Source organism: Aythya marila (assembly GCF_965140915.1).
Source record: "Aythya marila genome assembly, chromosome: 2".
In the NCBI taxonomy this organism is placed as follows: Eukaryota; Metazoa; Chordata; class Aves; order Anseriformes; family Anatidae; genus Aythya; species Aythya marila.
The window spans coordinates 124385421-124404567 of record NC_139043.1 but is presented as its reverse complement, the minus strand read 5'-3'; the positions used below and the strand labels follow the sequence as shown (position 1 = coordinate 124404567).

General features: G+C 37.3%; 1 protein-coding gene across 6 annotated transcripts in view; it reads left to right on the top strand.

The window, feature by feature from the left end:
* JPH1 (junctophilin 1) overlaps positions 1-19147 on the top strand; it is an 89541-nt gene that overhangs the window by 59775 nt on the left and 10619 nt on the right. For all 6 annotated transcript variants that reach the window (XM_082753122.1, XM_082753118.1, XM_082753120.1 and 3 more), the window contains exon 4: positions 14736-15400. In XM_082753122.1, coding sequence (XP_082609248.1) covers positions 14736-15400 — 665 coding nt within the window. The remainder of the gene's footprint in view (positions 1-14735; positions 15401-19147) is intronic.

Below are 19147 nucleotides of genomic sequence, written 5' to 3'. Positions count from 1 at the left end.
GACTCCTGTTTCCCACTCAGTATTATTCATTTGCCCTCCGAAAGATCCATTCCTTCCAGGACACAGAACCTGACCACTGTTGTCCTGCTCCAGTAGATTTCTATATTGGTCCGTCCCAGTGTCCATTAGCCAAGGACAAGATGAATTAGGGTCTATCACATGGGTGCATTATCACAGCATGTCAACATTTCCATTATAAATGCTATTTATAACTGTCATAAATATTTGTTCCAAGTTGAAATTCGACTAACAAGGTCTGTACTGTGGGAACTTTACTTATAGTGCTACTTTTCACTAGAGTATGGAAATTTATTTTTAAAGGATTTGATTATACTAGTGCAGATTTAAATTACGTTGAAAAGGGGTTTTGTTTTTAAACATGTGATATCAGTTATACTGGGCTGATGAAAACATCAAGTTCTACTTGACCACAAGCAATTAATACTTGCTGCTGGTCTGTGGGCTTCTTTGCTGTTGTTTCTATAGGAAGTGGGGTGCCAGAGATGTATTTCAGAGGAAAGGGTAGAAAAAGAATGATCTTTGCAGCTTCATTCCACATTTGCGAGGGACAGAGAAATAGATGGATAATATACAGAGCATTTCATTCAAAGAAAGTCTGCAAGACTTAAGGTTACCCTAAAAGCAGAGAGAGTTTAGAGAGAGAAAAATACGGTGTTTAAGTTATAGACCTGCATAATACAGAGAAATGCCTTTTTCAGAATGGTGTGAAAGATCATGGTGAGAATTTGGAGAGGATGAAGATTTCTGCATTTTATTCATGTAACAGTTATTCTCTCAGATCTTAATCTGAACAGGAGTCAAATCTGGAACTGAAACATAGCCAGCATGGAAATGGTAGTTGATTTTTTTTTTTTGGATGGTGAGATTAGACAGGATGAAGAGTGTAAGAAGAGAAGGAAGTGGGACCAAGAACAGAGTAATCTGTGATTCTCTTCCTTGAAAGTATGTTTAAAGAGGGTAAGAAAAAATGAGGGGAAAATAAGAGGATGAATCATAGAACTTAACAGAGGAAAAATGTTCCAGAAGTGTATGTGGCCAACTGCGTCAAAGGAGGTTGAGAATAAAGTACCGGTACTGAGATACGATGAAGCAATCAGCAGAGGCTCTTCAGAAAGTATCATTTGAGGTTAAAAAGGTATTTGTTGGTTGCTAAACTGTGAAGTATGGGTTAAATTTGGAGAAGAGGAGCAGTAAGGGGTTATTGCAAACAGAGTTTAGAGGTGAAAACCTAGAGTTTAGAGATGAAGAGGGAGAACTGACACTGTAAGAATGGTAAGTGACATGGTGATTAGGGGGGTTTCTTAAAGTACGAAAGATCAATAGTATCTCGGGAAAGAAGCCACAATAGGATGGAGAGCTAAGCACATGCCCTAATCTTACCAGAATTAAACTGATTGGTGAATTTGTGCAGTTATGGCATTTTCAGTTCTGTAGTCAGTTCTGTTACCCCACTTCATAAGTTTCGTAATTGAGTCCATTGCTAAATGTAAAAAATCAATTTTGCCAGAAGTTCAATGCAGCTTAATGAGTACTACCATGTTTTCATGAAATACTGTTTCTTAATATTGAAAAATATTAAATTAACCCTTTTCCCTCCAACAAAATTCATAAAACCTCATATTGTAAAAGCAGTGAATTTAGGATCTCTTTATCTGACTTTTGCTTTTGCATCTTTCGAGTTCATAATTCAGTGTGTTTTTTTTCTACAAATGCAAGGGGATAACAGAAACTTTTTAAAAACTGAAGTCTTCCATTACCATATGATGACATGATGAATCACAGTGACAAGCAGTTCTCCCTTTGAAATATCTTGAGTTTAAATAAAGGCAGTATATTCCTGACTAGATTCCTGACTAGAATCAGCAGAGTCTGAAACCCTGTCTAGTTACTTTCCACATATAAATCATTCAAATGTAATTTCAGTTGTTTGAAGACATTTCATGTCTTCCCAGTACGGAGTCTAACTGTTACTTGTTACACAAGCATAAGAAATGCTTAAATGGATTGTCCTGAACCCAAGCCCTGGGTGCATATCCTAGGCTCTGCTTTTTTATTACTCCTAAAGCTCCTAAAGGTGTTCAGAGAACAAACAATGCAGGCACTGTTTCTTTGTCAGATATGAATTTTGAATGAGCCCAAAGTTAGAATTACTGGCGAAAATTTTACTTGGTTATTACATTTACTAAATAACAATACTGTTGTATTGAAAAGCATCTGATAGCTATGAATGATATTTTTCTTGTCCTCCAAAAACCTCTAGGTTGTGTCATTTTGTGGTTTCTTAAAGTTGCTTAGTGGAAGTGGTTCCTGTTTTAATCTGAAGCTAATTGAGACGTATCAGTAGAGCATCTACTATAAATTAAGTAATTTCTAATATCTGTGTAACATTGCGTATGTGAACAGATGGACCAGGAGCTTGAGGGTTGGTTTGTGTAAGAAATTTTGTATAAATTTTTTCTTAGTATATGGTATCAAATCAAAAGGTAACAAAATGCAAAACAGAAAACCCTGCTCTTTCTTCCATGTTTGTATGTGGCCCAAGAAGCAATGTACATGATACAACTTCAATAGTCTATTATCAAAGCCTCGCTGGGAACTGGGATGCTCATGTTGAGAGCTTTGATGTTAAATAGAGAGGCAAATCCATGTATCCTATGCAAGAGGAGAGAATAAACTAAGAGAACAATAAATATTAAGAGACATAAGTATTTTGGTTTTGATTTAAAATATGTTAGCCTAAATCAGTTCCAGTTTTAATCCTGAACTAAAATAAACTGTATATTTTAGATTTAAAAAAAAAAAAAAAAAAAAGATATGACAGTTACTAATTCATAATGTTTTCAAAAGGACTTCTTTAGAACTTCTTAGATAGTTTTCCTGTCTGATTCCAACAGGAATACAGGAATACTGGAGGTTGTTGATGAGGGGAAAAAAAGTAATAAATGGAAATGTAAAATAGCAAGGAGAAAAAAGCCAATAAAATGACATGGAAATCTCATCTGATTCTTCACTAATGACTAGCTAAATATCATGTGTGATATGTTGTGTGTTTTTATAATATGGTGAACAACATTATTTAAATCAACAGGCAGTAGTGAAGTGGTATGTTGCAAACACAAGCTGGAACAGAGTTCTCAGTAACGTTTCACAGACAGCAGAAAGTGAGCACTGCCATTCACACCAACAGCCTCTCACCAATTGCAAGCTAGTTGGCAGAATTATCAGACTACTTAAATTGAAGACAGTGACTTGCTCCTCAGAAGTGCTATGAGACAGCCTTAAGGGCTGACAGACTCAGCCAGTTGGAGATGAGATGTGAACCTGCTCCTGTTGAGGTCAGTTGCCAGACTCCCATGGAGCAGGGTAATAGCCATGCACCTGAAATGTGATCCAGCAGGAGAAGCGTCTATTCCAGGCTGCATATACAGAAGCACGTCATGGAGAAGAAGGGTAATAGTCCCTTCTCTGCATGATGCCAGTGACATGCACTCTGAAATAGTGTCTATAGCTTTGGGCATCGTCATACAAGGCAAGTGTGAACATGCTGGGAGAAATGTAAAGAAATATAATTTTGCTGGGTAAAGAGGGCTATTACGCCACATTAACAAACTATATACATACTTATCTCTTCAGAGAATATGCAGTGGTGATGAGAGCAAAATTACAGCCTTTCACTTCTGCCCATCCTTTATGATAGACATAAAGGAGCTTAAAAAACACCACTGCTGCAGTTAACATTTGCTAAATTTTCCAGGGATTTTTTTTTCCAATTTTCAGAAAGCAGGTTCCTGTGAACAGAGATTCATGTCCTATTCTTAATAATGACAGTAAAGCACACACTGACTAAAGGCTTCAATCTCCCTCATGCCTCATTGCAGCCTGGCTGATATAAAATAGGCTCTGCTTTTTTCTGTGAAAAAGTTAAAAGTTACCTTCTCAGCTATTTCATATTAAGCAGCCTGCAGGCTCAGAAGCATTCAAGTAGATTATAGCACGTGTGTTATTTAGCTGGGAGCGTTCACATTAAGTACAATGTGTGTGTATTATCCAGCCTGGAAAAATGAAGCCTGGCCTAAATACAGGAGCCATATGCCAACACCATATAATCTTGTCAAATATTTTTTGAACTTCTGTCAGTATTCATCAGCAGAGAGTTAGGGTAAGTAAAGAAAGCCGTGCAGTAATTAAGATTGCTGGTCATGAGCAATTTCTGTGCCCATGAGCTGATGTCCCAGTGAGGTGTTAGAGAGCTGTGCAGCTTTCAAAGTGCTGTCTATCAGGTGGGATAAATCTGTTTCATGTTTCTAGTGGTAATGAGTCCAAAAGTGTAAGAGTCTACACACTGTAATTTATTATGCAAATACAATTATGAATTTTGTTTCTGTTTCTACAAATGTTACAGCAGCTTTAGTCACCATTAAAACAGTTACAGAAAGGAAGCAGAGATTGTACAATCAGAATAAGTAGATTGTTTTTACTTAGTGTTGGCTGCAGACAGTTTTTTAGATACATTAGTCTATTTTTTCCTGCTCTCAGATCTTTCAGTGTATATACGTTTGTTCCATAATGACGTGTTTAGGAACCTTTTGTGGAAGGAAATCTTTTAGAGATTCATTTCTTCTTTATTCTTCAATTATTTATTGGAGAGTTGTTGGGAATACAAAATATAAAAATGCAGCTTGTGTATTGTATTCATGTATGATAATGATGGGGCGACTCAAATTAACTTCAGATTTGCAGGAACTGACGGTAGGGAAAGAGGAGGCTGTCTGAGTTCCTTACAGATAGACTGTTTCTGTTGTGTCATCCTACTGTTAGACTCACAAGTTTGTGATGTTGTATATGATTTCCGTTTCCTTTTTTTATCTTTGTTGTTGCTAGCAGCTCAAGTCCAGGTGCTTGCGAAGACAATTTAATATTTTCGAGAGGTTTCTTATAGCATTTTGAGATAACGTAATATCATATACTTTTCAACAAATACCTTTGTAATTTTAGAAGCTCATTCTCTGTGTGAAATAGATAGACTAGTAACAAAGTCATCAGTTCACAGGCCACACTAACAGTTACCTTGTGTTGTGCAAACATCAGAACAGAGTAAATACAGAGGCATAAAAACTAGCCATGGGTTTGGCCAGGTGTATGCATGTTGCTGTATGTGTAGCCAGTAAATAAGTAACTCAGCACTCTTGGTCTTTGTAAAGTCTCTGACAGGAAGTGTTTGATGTAGATTTTTATTGATGTCAAAACTAGGAAAATAAAGTATTGGCAGATATTTTAAACATACTAGACAGATATTCTAGCAAAACTACTTGGAAATTGTTTATGATACTGCACAAAACTGTTTCCTAAGAGGAGTTAAAAAAATAGTTGAGAGGGCATCCTTGATACGCAGATATTTGAGTGTTTGGGATTGTTCTATATGAGACACTTAGTAAGCAGTTTCTACCAGTTTTTACCTGTTGTAGGTGCTTATCTTTACTTAATAAGAAGGAAAAGTTGCATTTAAAGCTGAATTGAAAATATGCTTATATTTAGTGATGCTACCTTTTAAAGTTACTCCTAAGTGAAAGGTTCATGTGTTTTAACTTTTATGTCCCAAAATAATGATGTGGATTTGTCAGGTTGTGGCAGTAGCATAGGATCACATTATACACCATCTTTGTGTTACATTTTGAGATCACATTGGTAGTACATGACTTGAAGGACAGCAGGCTACCAGATCAAGTCACAACAGTTCCATAAAATAAATACACGTAGGCATCATTCTCCATGACGTTCATGGATCTAGTGAGTGTACAACTGTTGGCACATGCTAGCACACTAGTATCCCTGTTGCCTCCAGTGCAGTAGGAGAAGAAAAGCTACTACTAGGGATAGTGTTTAAGGAAGCAGTAATGTTAATAATAGCCTGAAAAAACACAGAAGCCTAAGCTGGATAAAATTTCAGCAAAGGGAAGGTATTTTCAAGGGGGGAGGAGGAGGAAATGAGGATTTAGGAGTGAAAGTCAATCAATAAAGTTTATAAGGCATCCCAAATAGTAAACACTATATTTCAGGATATGTTTGGATTATGCAAAACATGCAGTCTTCTCCCTCATGTTTACCTTGTAGTTTGCTTTCCTAGGCAACCATGGTATCTCCATCTAGAAAAAGAAAAAAAAATAATAATAATTCAGGCAAGATTTTTGATTTGACCCTTGCTAGGGAATCTGCTTACTAGCCTTTAAAATGTTGGTAATACCTCACAGAAATGTAGGTGCCATCAGATGCTAAAAGCTAAAACAGGCATCCAAACTTTGGTTTCTTGTAAATATCAACAGACAGTGTGAACCATGCCTTACAGTTTAATTCTTATTTCTCTTTTGTTATAAACTTTATTTTTAAATTTTAGCCAATGTATGATTTTCTGTTTAAAACATTACTTTTTTTTTACATTTAAAACATTCAGCGTATGCTGAAGGAGAGCCATTATTTGAGATGGCATAACCAACTAGGTGCAACCAAAAAAGGGTAATGAGGTCTGTATATGTCATTCAGAAGTAAGAAATTAAATAACATACATGTGCATCACTGGAATGAGGGTATTTCTTTTTAGGAGAATCCCACCTCCCACTTGACAATCAAGTCAGGTACCTTCTTGCTGTCTGGGGACCAGATGACTCACATACTTTGCTGCATGTTGGCCCAATCATGAAATAGTTGTACCCTTCCGTGTTCTGCTGCAGGGACACTATATTCATTAGAAGGGTGCTGCAGACAGCTGGGGGAAAAACATCCTGAACTACAATATCTAAATCAGGCAGAACCCATCTCTCAGAGCCCTATGCCTCTTTGAGCACCTTAGATTACAATTATAGATTTCTCTATGGCTACAATCCCACACTCTCCAACTCCAGGCCCATTCCATCCCTGTTCAGCCTGCCAAGATGGCTGACAGGGCTGCCAAGCATTGCTAAAGCCATAACCATAGCTACACTCTGCTGTGTTCATCAACATGTTTCATACATGACATTGCACAGCCGTCCATTCATTTGGGCTGAATTCAAGCCAGTAGCCTAGCAGTTAAAAGCCTTTTTTCCTGTTACACGCATAGTCTTCAGAAAAATAAGGATAAAACAGAGGAAGTACTAGTGACGTTAATTATAGTTCTTCCCCCCCTCTACGCATATCCACAATGAAGCAATAATAAAAAAACTGTCTTTCTAAAACTTACTGAATATAGTTATTTGCACTTTCTTAATGACTCATTGAATCTCTTATTTTAACAGACTGATAAATGATTATTTTTATTTTCCTCACCTAGTTACCATCCTGAATACTGAGGAATGATTATAAAATAGATAACCTATTGTGAAGTCTAACATGCTAGCATTTTGGATATTTGTAGGATAAAAGGTCCTGTATTAATTGATCATCAGATATGTCACCAGACTTCTAAGGTTTTATGAATGTTCATCAGAGTAATAAATAAATCTTATCATGAGATCACAGATAGTGTTGCCAACAGTGATTCTCTAAAAAACAATTGATCATATCAGAAGATAACAAACCAGGTGAATTTTACTGGCTTATCTCTCAAACAGTATATAGCAATCTGCATTACTAAAAGATTTTTTTTTCCTTAATTAGTAGAGTTCACTTGGAAACTTAAGTCTTTAGGTTTTGCTTCAATAATATTGTGGCCTGGTTTTGTACAGATATATAATGAGAAGTTAGAAACTTGAGATAACCTATTCATCATTTACTATTTCATTCTCCCAAACACAAACAAAATCAATGGTTGAATTCCAGTTCAGTAGAGTTTCCAGTTTCTCCAGGAAGATGACATTTGTGGAGACACATCAGACTTAAGACTGAAAACCTATGTTAGCTTTTGGCTACTCAGAAAACTTAAATTCCACCCCTAAATTTTACCAAGACTTCCTGTGCAGCTTCAGGCTATCACTTTACCAAGAATTTTGCAAAATTTTAAGCGTAACAGTATTTTTTTGACAACTTACCATTGAATTCAGATGAAACATTTGCTTTGGGCTGTGATTTCCTCTTGTTTTAGTTCCCCCATCCGTAAAATGGGCATAACCCTTTTGTTATCTTTTCTGTTGTATTTTTAGATTGTGAACTTTTCAGAGTAGAAACTCACTCCTTTTATTGAAGAAGTATTCAGGAGTTTAGTAAAACAGGGCCTCTAACCTTGGCAGATTTGAGGCATTTCTTGGTACCAATGATTTGCACTGAAGTTTGCATATGGACTGCAGCATCCTGTTAGAATAACTTTGATCTTGTCGTCATTCAATCAAGTAAATCTTGCAGTGAAGACTGAGGGTATTTCTGCTAACAATGCACATGTGTAAGCAGAATTAGGGATCAAAGTATCCACTTCCAGGATAGAATATATCTAGAAGCACAACATAAATTTTCTTGAAGCTATTGGCATTTGTTACCTGGGAATTAAATGTGTTAGGTCAAAACACAGGTACAGTTATTAGTTAACTCTTTATACAGTACTAAAATTAGTCAGGTTCTGTTACATAATGTGCATTCTAGTTTAAAAAACAGAAATAGGTTTCCTAATAAATACTTAATGATTGCTTCAAATGTACTTTGAAATTGAATCACAAAATTTCAGCCCCACTTGTACTTTAAACAGTATTTTCTGGAGCATACATAGATATAGCCATACATAGATATTGCCATCTTTTTTCCATCTTCAAAAGACAACTAAAATAATTTTATAATTGAAATACTGTTTTTTCCTGAATTGTAAGAATGGAGAGTAAAGAGTGGAAGAAGTATCATGAAGAAATTGTAAGATATTTATTAATAAAGTTGTGTTGCTTTTTTTTTTTTCTTAGAGAAGCTGTTTCTTTTTTGTTTTGTTTTGTTTGTTTGTTTTTACTTACTGTAAAATAGCATGGAGTAAGAATCTAAATTCTATTTCCATATACTAAAAAGGTGATTTTTGCTCTGTATTTCATTTTCCTGTGAAGAACAAATAGAGAAGACTTGCCTGAAGAACAAAATCAGTCTCTGTGGTTAAGAACACATCAACCTCTAGGTTTTAAATATAGTTATGCAAGTTATGATGACCTAATTAAGTAAAGTCTCTTAGGTAATGCCAGGTAATTCCCAAATTAGCATTTTTGCAGAGGGTATATAATTACAGCACTTTCCATCCAAATTTCTTTTTAAGTGATTTAAAGGTTGTAGCTTGGCCTTCAGAAATAAGAACAGGAGGAGAAAAAAGAGGAGGGGGGAAAGGAGGAAGAGAATGAGGAGGATGCACCTCTTGTGCAACAGCTAGCCAGTTTACAGGTGGAATGCCAGTCCACCAAAAGGACCAGAGACACCCAGGTCCTGTAGCCTGCACTTGACTATAGGGTCTTAGAGGACCCTGCTTCAGTCACAAACAGTGCAGGACTGCAGGAATATCAGCTGTCATAGCATGGTGAGAGGCTCTCATTCATATTGCTTAGTGTCTCAAATTTAGCTCAGAAAAACCTACTCTCCCCAAATTTTTGCTGTACCCAGAATCAGATTTTATGTCCTAGTGAAGTTTCACACAACTTTCCTGCCACTGTGAAAATGTTTACCGTGGAAATTGTTTGTTGATATCAACATAATTCCCTGTCTTAGATAATTTTTGTTCAGGGAAAAACTTTCAAACTTGAGTGTCTGCTGCGTAGACTCTTTACACGTGGACCAAGTAAGGCATGTCCAAGGTCATACTAGAGTAAATATAAAGTTACTAGAGATTAGGATGCAACAGATTAACTCTTACAGAAAATAGTGCTGTGTTGAACTAAAATATTCTAGAATATAGTATATTTTAGTTTACATAGTACTGTTTTAATTCAATATTCCATTATATTTTGATTCTGCATATTACTAAGAACTGCTGTATTACTTTACAGTAATAGGAAACCACAGAAGTGTTCTTGTGTGTTGTGTTTTTTGTTGTTGTTGTTGTTGTTTGTTTGTTTTTTTAAAATGTATTGTCCTTCAGTCCTACCACAAAGCATCATATTTTTTGTTTTTGTTTTTTTTTTTTTGATATGTCACTGTATAGGACTGCTTTTCTAATTAAAAGAAGTATTAGCTTAATAATTTTGAGGATATAGAAATGATTATACTAAAGTGAGGCAAAAGGTCATTAAGTTGTGGAAATGAGATTTATGCCAGGTTACTCAGTTATGCCAGGTTACTCAGTTATGCATATTGACTATGGAATTCAGAATTGTTCCTTGAAGGGACACCAATCCTACTGGAAGGAGTCCTGGTTCGTTCAGCACCTCCAGAACTCTTCCTCCTTTGGTCCCACCCTATTCCCACATCCTCATCTCTTCTTCTTCACACAGAGGCCAAAATCAGTGAAACTGGCCAGACTGAATAGGCAAGCGTACAGCTTGAAGCTGGAATCTATGAATATATATGCACATCTTTTTTCTCACTATCCAAGCTGCATTCTGTAATCTGTCTTGAGCTTCAGATTTAATTCTGAGCTGATAAGGTACAAAGTGTCTTCTTAGCCTTCTTCAGAAACACTGACTGCATTTACACTATCCTGCAAGATGACATTTTCAGTCACTGCTTGAGCCACAATCCTGAAACAGCGCCATGCTGCTGATATGTATACCTCACTAGGCCATGGGAGAAAGCATGCGGCTGTCACCTCTCTAAAAATGCCATGGCAGAACCAGGGCACCCTTCTCTTCTCATTTACAGGGCTGGCCATGCTGTCACATCACTTACTGGAGACCTTCCAGGAGGAAGGACATGTTACACAAAAACTCCACAAGAAATTCTAGATTTAGAAGAACTATGAATGTGTCTGCAACCAAACCAAAGCATTAAATGACATTTGTTCAGCCCAGAGCAGAGCAGGCTGAGGGGAGGCCTCATGGCAGCCTGCAGCTTCCTCACAAGGGGGGCGGAGGGGCAGGTGCTGAGCTCTGCTCTCTGGGAACAGCGACAGGACCCGAGGGAACGGCATGGAGCTGGGACAGGGGAGGGACAGGCTGGGGGTTAGGGAAAGGTTCTGCACCCAGAGATTGGTCGGGCACTGGGACAGGCTCCCCAAGGCAGTGGTCACGGCACTGAACCTGCTGCAGTTCAAGAACCATTTGGAAAATGCTCTCAGACATACGGTTATTTTTTAGGTAGCCTGTCTGGAGTCAGAAGTTGGACTTGACAATCCTTATGGGTCCTTCCGAGTTCAGGATATTCTGTGATTCATAAAATATATGCTCTATAAAATGCTCTTCAAAGCAGAGCAGCTCACTACAGGATCCAACTCCACATGCACACATTGTACATATCCACGCAGTCCTTTCCATTTTCAGAGGGTATTCCTGTCAGCTGCTGACTAACTCACACTTTAGGGTGCCATCCAACTGCTGGCTTCACAATTAGCTGTATGAACCAAAACTGACCCATATCTAAACTTCAGCAGCAAAGGCACATCAATTTTGAACAGGTGGTAGCAGGACGAGCAAGTCAGAAGGAGAAAACAGATAGGTTCATCTACAAAGAAACTTGATCTTGGTTAGAAAACATGTCTTGGTTCTGCTTTCCAGATCAGGTTCTTCTTAGGCACACAGAATTATCATATGTGATAATATATCTACATATTTCTCGAACTAAAAACAGAACAGAACTTCATGATTATTTCCTAGACAGGTAAGACAACCCTACCTTCTTCCCACCTTCAAATCCTATAAAGGATTCCTTATAAATTACAGGCAGCTAAGCCACCTTCTAGGATCAAATGTTAGTGACTCCCTTTCCAAATGCCTATGGCTCTCGTTCCTTCAGAATCAGGCTGTTGAGTGCACTTACACAGAAGAAAAAGGAGGAGTCTGTGGCCCATGTCTCTATTGTTAGATAATGCCTTTAACAATGGGGGCATGCTAAGTCCTGACAAGTATTTGTAGTCCTCAGAAGAAAGCAGGAACTGTGTTCTTTCTGCTTGGAGTCAGTGGTTCAGACAGGTGCATAACCTGATTGTACTGAATACAGTGAACAGACGTAAAAAAAGTCCTTGGCGAATCTCCAAAGCTAACTTCAGAACAGAGCCAAGAATTCAAGTGTCAGAAAGACATGTCTCTCAGGGTTGGAGGCAAAGGATGTATCTTTAATAGTCGTATGTGATGTACTAGAGGGCTTGGGGATGGGAGGGGGTTTGCTCTGTTATGTTGAAGCAATTGCTCTGTGTCTTATCAGACACCTCAGATTATACTTCAATGCTGAGAGCTACAGCCTTCTCTAGTGGGGCTCAGTGTCACTTAGCATCAAATGCTGCCAAATACCCAGTAAAAATATGACACTTTTAGCCTGTTGACAGTTAACTTCCTTGGAGAGTTCACAGAATCAGAGAATCACAGTTCCAGTTAAAGATATTTTTTGTTGATTTGTTGTTGTTGTTGTTGTTTATTTGTTTTTCGCTCTACATGGAGACATGAGCAGCCAAGACCTGGCTCCCTCCTTGGTTCAGAAATTCCAAAACTGTCTGGAGGTTTTGGGAGGAAGCAGTCACTCTGTTCAGTCATGGAAGGCTTTTAGGTGATCACAGGTTACAGTGGAGAAGGCTGACATTTTGTGAGGCCCAGGCATGCTTCTTACCAAAGTACCTTCAGTCCAAGTGCTGTGATATATTAGTAAATGTCAGATATTTACACATATTGGGCAGTGGAGAGCTGTTGCAGGATGTGAGTTTTCTAGGTAGGTCAGAAACAGAAAGTGCTGCAGCAGCCTTCTATAGAGAGTACGCACAAGATCAATTTGGATGCCACCTGACCAGCACTCTAAGGCTGAAGAGAGGGTGTTCCAGCCTGAGGTGCTCACATCATAAGGAGCAGTCTAGCATGAATGTAGATGTGTCTGTAATAAATAGTCATTGCAAATTGACAGCTCCATGGCTTGGGTTTAAAGGTCAGGCAGAGCTCTTGATCTTTTTCACTTTATACCCCTAGTTTTATCCCATGTGACAAAGAGAAGAAAACCAAAGTTTATGCATGCTTAAAACCTCAGTATCTTATGCATCTCAGCAAAGACAGAAGGAAACCCCCTACATGAAAGAGAATTTTGTGAATTTGGATTGTAACTGTGATTTCATACATGTCAACTTTGTGTTGTGCTGCCTTTCCCTTTTACCAAGAAGATTACAAAATTCCCTAAGAACCAAGCTTTTAGTCCAGTCCTTTTGTGCAGGCTTACCTCCTCAAAACATCCTCTTCAAACATCATTTGAGAACAAATCCTGGCTTGTCTAAGTCCAGCCTTCTTTTTCAACAACTCCCTGTTTTCACCAGTGGTTTTCAAAGATACCAAAAACCTTGTGATTCTCCTCCTCCTCAAAAGCAATTCCACGCCGAGTAATTCTCATTCTCAGCAATGTTTACTTAACAGATGATTCATAACTTCCGAAAACTTCATGCTGCTCTTTGTTCCTTCCTCTCATCTCAGTGTTGTGTAGTGATGCATATGCTCCTGGCATCTGTAAAAATATGGTATCTGCCTAGCGCAGCTAGAACCTCCTAGAAACTCAAAGGAGAAAATTGTGTGCAGACATTTTTCTCTGGGCACAGAATTTCTGACATGAAACACAAATAAGCCTCACTTACAGAAGATAAAGAAATCAAAGGAAAGTAGCTGTATTAGCAAAGACAGAAGCAGAGAAAGAGTTGCACTGTATGACAGGGTTCCCCATTTCTGACTTCTCACAGGCTCGATCCTGGAATCTGGGATGTGGCCCCTAGGAAGAAATTTAGATAATGCTGCCCACAATACAGACAGATTTACAGCAATTTAATTCCATCAACAGAGTGTTTGTTCCCGTCTTTCCACTAAACTGTTAAATCAGACAACCAAAACCTGGAGCAAAACATCTCAGGCAGCTTGTCTTTATGTGAACAAGTGCATAAAAATACACCTTGATCACTGAGTCCTCACTGGTGGTGAGTGTGCTCATGGGTGTTTTGCTAGGATTTAGTACAAGTATATCCTTCATACTGGCTGCTATATAAGTATTTCCCTAGTGAATGTGAGAGAATTTGTCTTCCTAACCTCAAAGCAGAACTGTGTTATCCACTAGTGGGGTTAACCCGGGTCTTCATACGGTAAGTGTGATCAGGTTAGGAAGACAAAGCCAATGTGCATCAGAGTTCAAGGCACATATACATCTATGTAAGATAAGCTGATGTGCACACATACAGAGGGACAAAAAAAAAAAAAAAAAAACTGTGGGTTATAAGGGCAGAAGAGATATTGCATTCTGATTGTTAAACACTTCCATGTCAAATAGATGCTATCATCATGAGGGTAGAAGTTAAATAGATTAGGGTAATTAAGCAAAGCATACCTCAAAACATAGCTCTTAGAAAAAAAAAATAGATAGATAGATATGTGAGGTAAGTCAGTTTTCAGTCCCTCAGACTTTCCTCAGAGATTGTTTATATCCTTTTTACCCTTTGCAAAGCTGAAGACATAAAGTGACTGAACCAAATCAGTAAGGAGTCCCAAGAATTATCAAAAACTACAGTAACTTCAACTAGAAAATCAGTTATAGTAAATCTCTACAGAAGTCGGTGAATTTTTGAGTAACACCCCCTTCCCCAATATTTTAGCAATACCAGCTAGTCTGACATCCCAATGCAATAATTTTACTGTGAAGTCTTAATTTTGTTTTAATCTTAATATTTTTATTATACTATTTTCCAGGTCCTGATTATATCAAACAAAAATTTCAAGAAGGAATGGAGGTGAAAGAAAAAACTGAAGAAAAAGTTCAGGAAAAACCAACAACCCCAAAAGAATCACCTCACTTTTATCGAAAAGGTACTACACCCCCTCGAACCCCAGAGGCAAGTCCGAGGCATAGTCCTCCTCTTCCTTCTGAGCCTTCTCCTTCAAAACATCTGAAAAGGCAAAGCTCCACTTCTGGGGCAAGACTCAATCAAGAAAAAAAGCTTTTAGCCACTGAGAATATAACAGCCACAGTTAACAAGCCTTTATATTCAAAAGCACCAGTGAAGGAGGAGGTGGCTGTGAAACACCAGTCAAAGTTTTCAGCCCATCACAATCCCATCAGCACAGAGAATGGGGAGCTGCATGGTCACTACCATGGCTATTATGTAAAAATGAATCCAACAGTGCTTCCACAGGAGCTCAGGGAAGAAGATGATGAATATGTCAACCCATTACCATCAACGCTTGCACGGATACCACCCTCACAGAAACCAAGTCCTGCTAGATCTGGGGGTAAGACAGATGCCAAAGAAAACAAACCTGATACAAAAGTTAAGAAACCAGAAATTGCTGCACCAAAGAATCCAGCTAATAATGAGTCATCTTCAGCAGTGGAAAAAGAAGTAGCAAACAGCTCGGTAAGTACTACAGGAAAGCTTTTCACCTTCACTGCCCTTTTCCGTCTTAGTGCTGAGCTTTTCAGACTAAAGACAGGCAAGGCCCAGACTTCAGTTAAGTCATTATCTGCATACAGTCTGCTACCTAGAACCCACCCAACTGGAGTGGGGAACACTCGTTCCAAGCCTTAATAATATTCTTTTTGAAAATTGGGAAAGGAGAGTTGATAGCCAGATAGTGACAGACTTCTGAAATATAAATCTCTATTGCATCCATAAACACAAGAGTATTGTATATTCCTTAAAAGTATGTGTGTGTGTGTTTATTTATGTGTTTTGTGTGTGTGTGTGCATGCATATTTGCAAATATACATTTAAATATCTTTCTGTGTCTTTTCTTCAAAGCAATGTTTATTGTGCCTCAGTGGATAATTGGGCACTACTAGAAGTTGCACAGCTAGGCTGTTGCCGTGATATAGAAATTACTGCACATTCTGTAGCTTCTTCCAAAAATCTTGTTAAAAATAAAATTCAGCAATTTTTCCCTATCATTTGTTAAAGTGCCTAAGGAACTGATGATTGTCATCAGGAGCTGTATAATTTACAGCTACCCTTACAGTACATTTCAATGTAATTAGTATCAACACAGGGGTTATGTTCATTTGCTTAAAGAAAGGTAATTTTGAAAAGCATGAAAACCTGGTAATGACAATTTATTTGACATTCAATTAAATTTATGCAGTATATTGTAGTCTAGCCAGCATGTGTTGCATTTTTGGAACTTCAGGTCAAAGAACATCAAAGGCAAAAAAGCAGTCAGAAATCTGTATGGGCTCCAGAGATGACAGACATATTTAAGGAAAAGTCCATTGAGAATTATTAGTACAAGGATACCACCTCAAGAGCTTAGGAATTTTTTAAGCAACAAGTTGTTGGAGACTAGAGGGTATTTGGGAAGAAGAATCCCTGTACACACTTGCTCTGATCTCATTCTCTATAGGTCTGCTTTTGACTACTGTTGGGGGCAGGATGCTCCCCTTCAGTCTGACATTCTGACAGTCCAGACATTCTCCTATCTTCATTTTCCTCTCTGCATTGACTGTAGTCTCTGAAAAAAAAGGCAATTGTGCATCTAAATATGTATTGTTTTAAAATGCAGACTTCTAACAATGCTTGGGTTTTAGTGTGAAATTTAAAATCCAGCTTTCTCTATCAGGAAATGGAGAAGTAAATTTAAAACTGAAATACTAAAGATATTAAATCTAAAACTAAAACATTCAGATCACGATGAATCTGAATATTGTTTAGAAATAACAGAATTAACAATAGATATGCTGAAAAGGATAAATAATTAATAAGCATTTCTATTCTGTGTTTAAAAAAAAAAAAAAAAAAAGAGATTTTTTTTGTATTCAGAACCTCTGATGATAATAAAATTATTGCTGCCCAGGAGAAACTTGGGAATACATTAGTTTCAGATCCTGGAGTTAACCTCTAGCAAATGAGGAAGTCTAAATAATTGTGATAATTTTTTAATAAGCATTATTTGTCTGAATTGTTTTTGGTACTCCAGCAGAAAAATAACTTTGTCATTATTAAAACAGGATGAACAGAATGACCCAATTAATGAGATCCTGCTAGTCTAACACTGAGCTCAGGTAAAACAGTTGAATGACACCAAACTTCATTAATAAATAATTTCAAAATTGAAAGGTAAAAGAATTTCCAACCACCATGCATTGTAAAAGATCTTGTCAGATAAGCTTGTCATCTTCATATGGATACCCTCAATCAAGAAGGTCACTTGATTTGCTTTTACACAGTTATTTATTATGACAAGGAAGCCACAGTAAAGCAAAGACTAAATGGCACATTAAAATCATTTTTAAAAGACTGAGGATTTTCAAAAAGTAATTGAAAAAAAAAAAAACAGTAATTTGGTAATTCGGTATTATGCTGGTGAGGTCATTCTTGGATTAATTCTGCTGCACTGCTTTATTAACGTGCTTACTATTGACATGGAAGAGAACGTAAATATGTTGCCCATAAAGTTTGCAGAAGACACAGAGACTAGGAAGCTGATAAATAATGAAGACGACAGATAACCAGTACAAACTGATCCAAATCACCATATAGAGAAGATGCAAGTATAATTATCTATCTGTAGTACAGCAAAATACAAGATTGTATGTTGAAAGACAGTTGATAAAGCCTGGACATGCAGCAGGGAAAATGGAAAAGGCTGGTAGATCAGGAGCAAGAGAGGCAACTGAGGATGAGCTCCCAGTCTGCTGTTGATGAGAAGCGTTAGTATAATCCTTAGATTTATCAACAGGAAAGATTAAGCAAGAGTACATGGGAGACTATTTTATCTGTTTTTGGCACTGGTGCAACCACTTCTGGAACAAAACACAGTGTCCATAAATCAGAGATTTAAAATGTAAAAACCTTAAGGGAAATACCTGTGAAGAGCTTCAAGAGTAAATAAAATGTGTTACAATGAAGGATTCAGATATTCAAGGCAGAAAAACTGTTTGACAAATTAAATCACACTTTGTATGTCCACTTCATAAAATAGTTTCCCAAGCTAATAGGCAATTGTATAAGAACAAGCAGGTAAAAGTTGAAGCTGGACAGATTTAGATTATAAATCTTAATTTAAGTCAGTATTAATGAGATTAATTACATGTAACATCAGTTTTCATTAGTGATCACTGAATAGTTCAATAATGAGCATTTTGCCAAGATGACATCCTGTAGTTTAGCAGAAAGCTTATATTCTGTTTTGTGCAGGTCAAACTAGATGTTCACAGTGGTTTTGTAATCTGCAAATCTGTATTACAGCTGATAACAGCCCTTTAACCTTTCAAATCTCACAGATCTGACTCCTATCTGGGGTAACACAAAGCTGTCAGGCTTGTAAGTGTCAAGTGAGCACACACAGAATTTCAGCCTGATTTGAAATTTTTCACTCAGCTTTGGTGAAAATATGTGGCTAGAAATAGTCTTTATTTTTCTTTCATTGCAACCAGACAAAATCATGGTTTGGAGCTGATGGAGTCTTCAAATTAAGAAACCAAGCAGCTAAACAGCTGTTTATTGACCTTATAGAACAATCAGGATAAGGACTGTGAAGTTATAGCCTATTACCAGGAAAGGTGGAAGAGTAATCAGATATTGTACATTAGCTACTGTTTGTTTACTGGTATTATAGGTCATCTAGGATCTGTCCTTCTGCTTCATTTGGAGCACACTGAATGCATTACTCTTACTCTCAATAAGGAGAGAAGGTAGATATTAGGAACTCATTTTTAATATAACAACATTTTGAAGGATATGTAGAATGTTTATTTTTCAAAGATATCTTCCACTTGTGTCTATAAATTTGCCCCTGTAGAATGAGTTTCCTAAAAGTGAATTGCTGAGGAAAAAACAGATTAGTGTACTTCTCTTTATCCCAAGCAGTTCTGAATGTTAAGAGAATTTAGAATACTAGGGCTGCTTTAGAGAATTATTTTATTTTATTCAGAATTGCAATTGCTCTCTATTCATCCCGACAAATAATTTTGTTGTGATTTGAAAGCACATCTGCATTAGATCCTCCATAAAATTTTAAAAATATACTTGTTAGGATAAAAAGAAAACAAACTCCCACTCCCATGAAAAGACAGTGAGAAAACATGGTTTGGTTATAAAATATTAACATATAACATTCATTGAGCACTTTCATTAGGTTATTTGAAAGTGTTCAGTAAAATTATGCTGTGC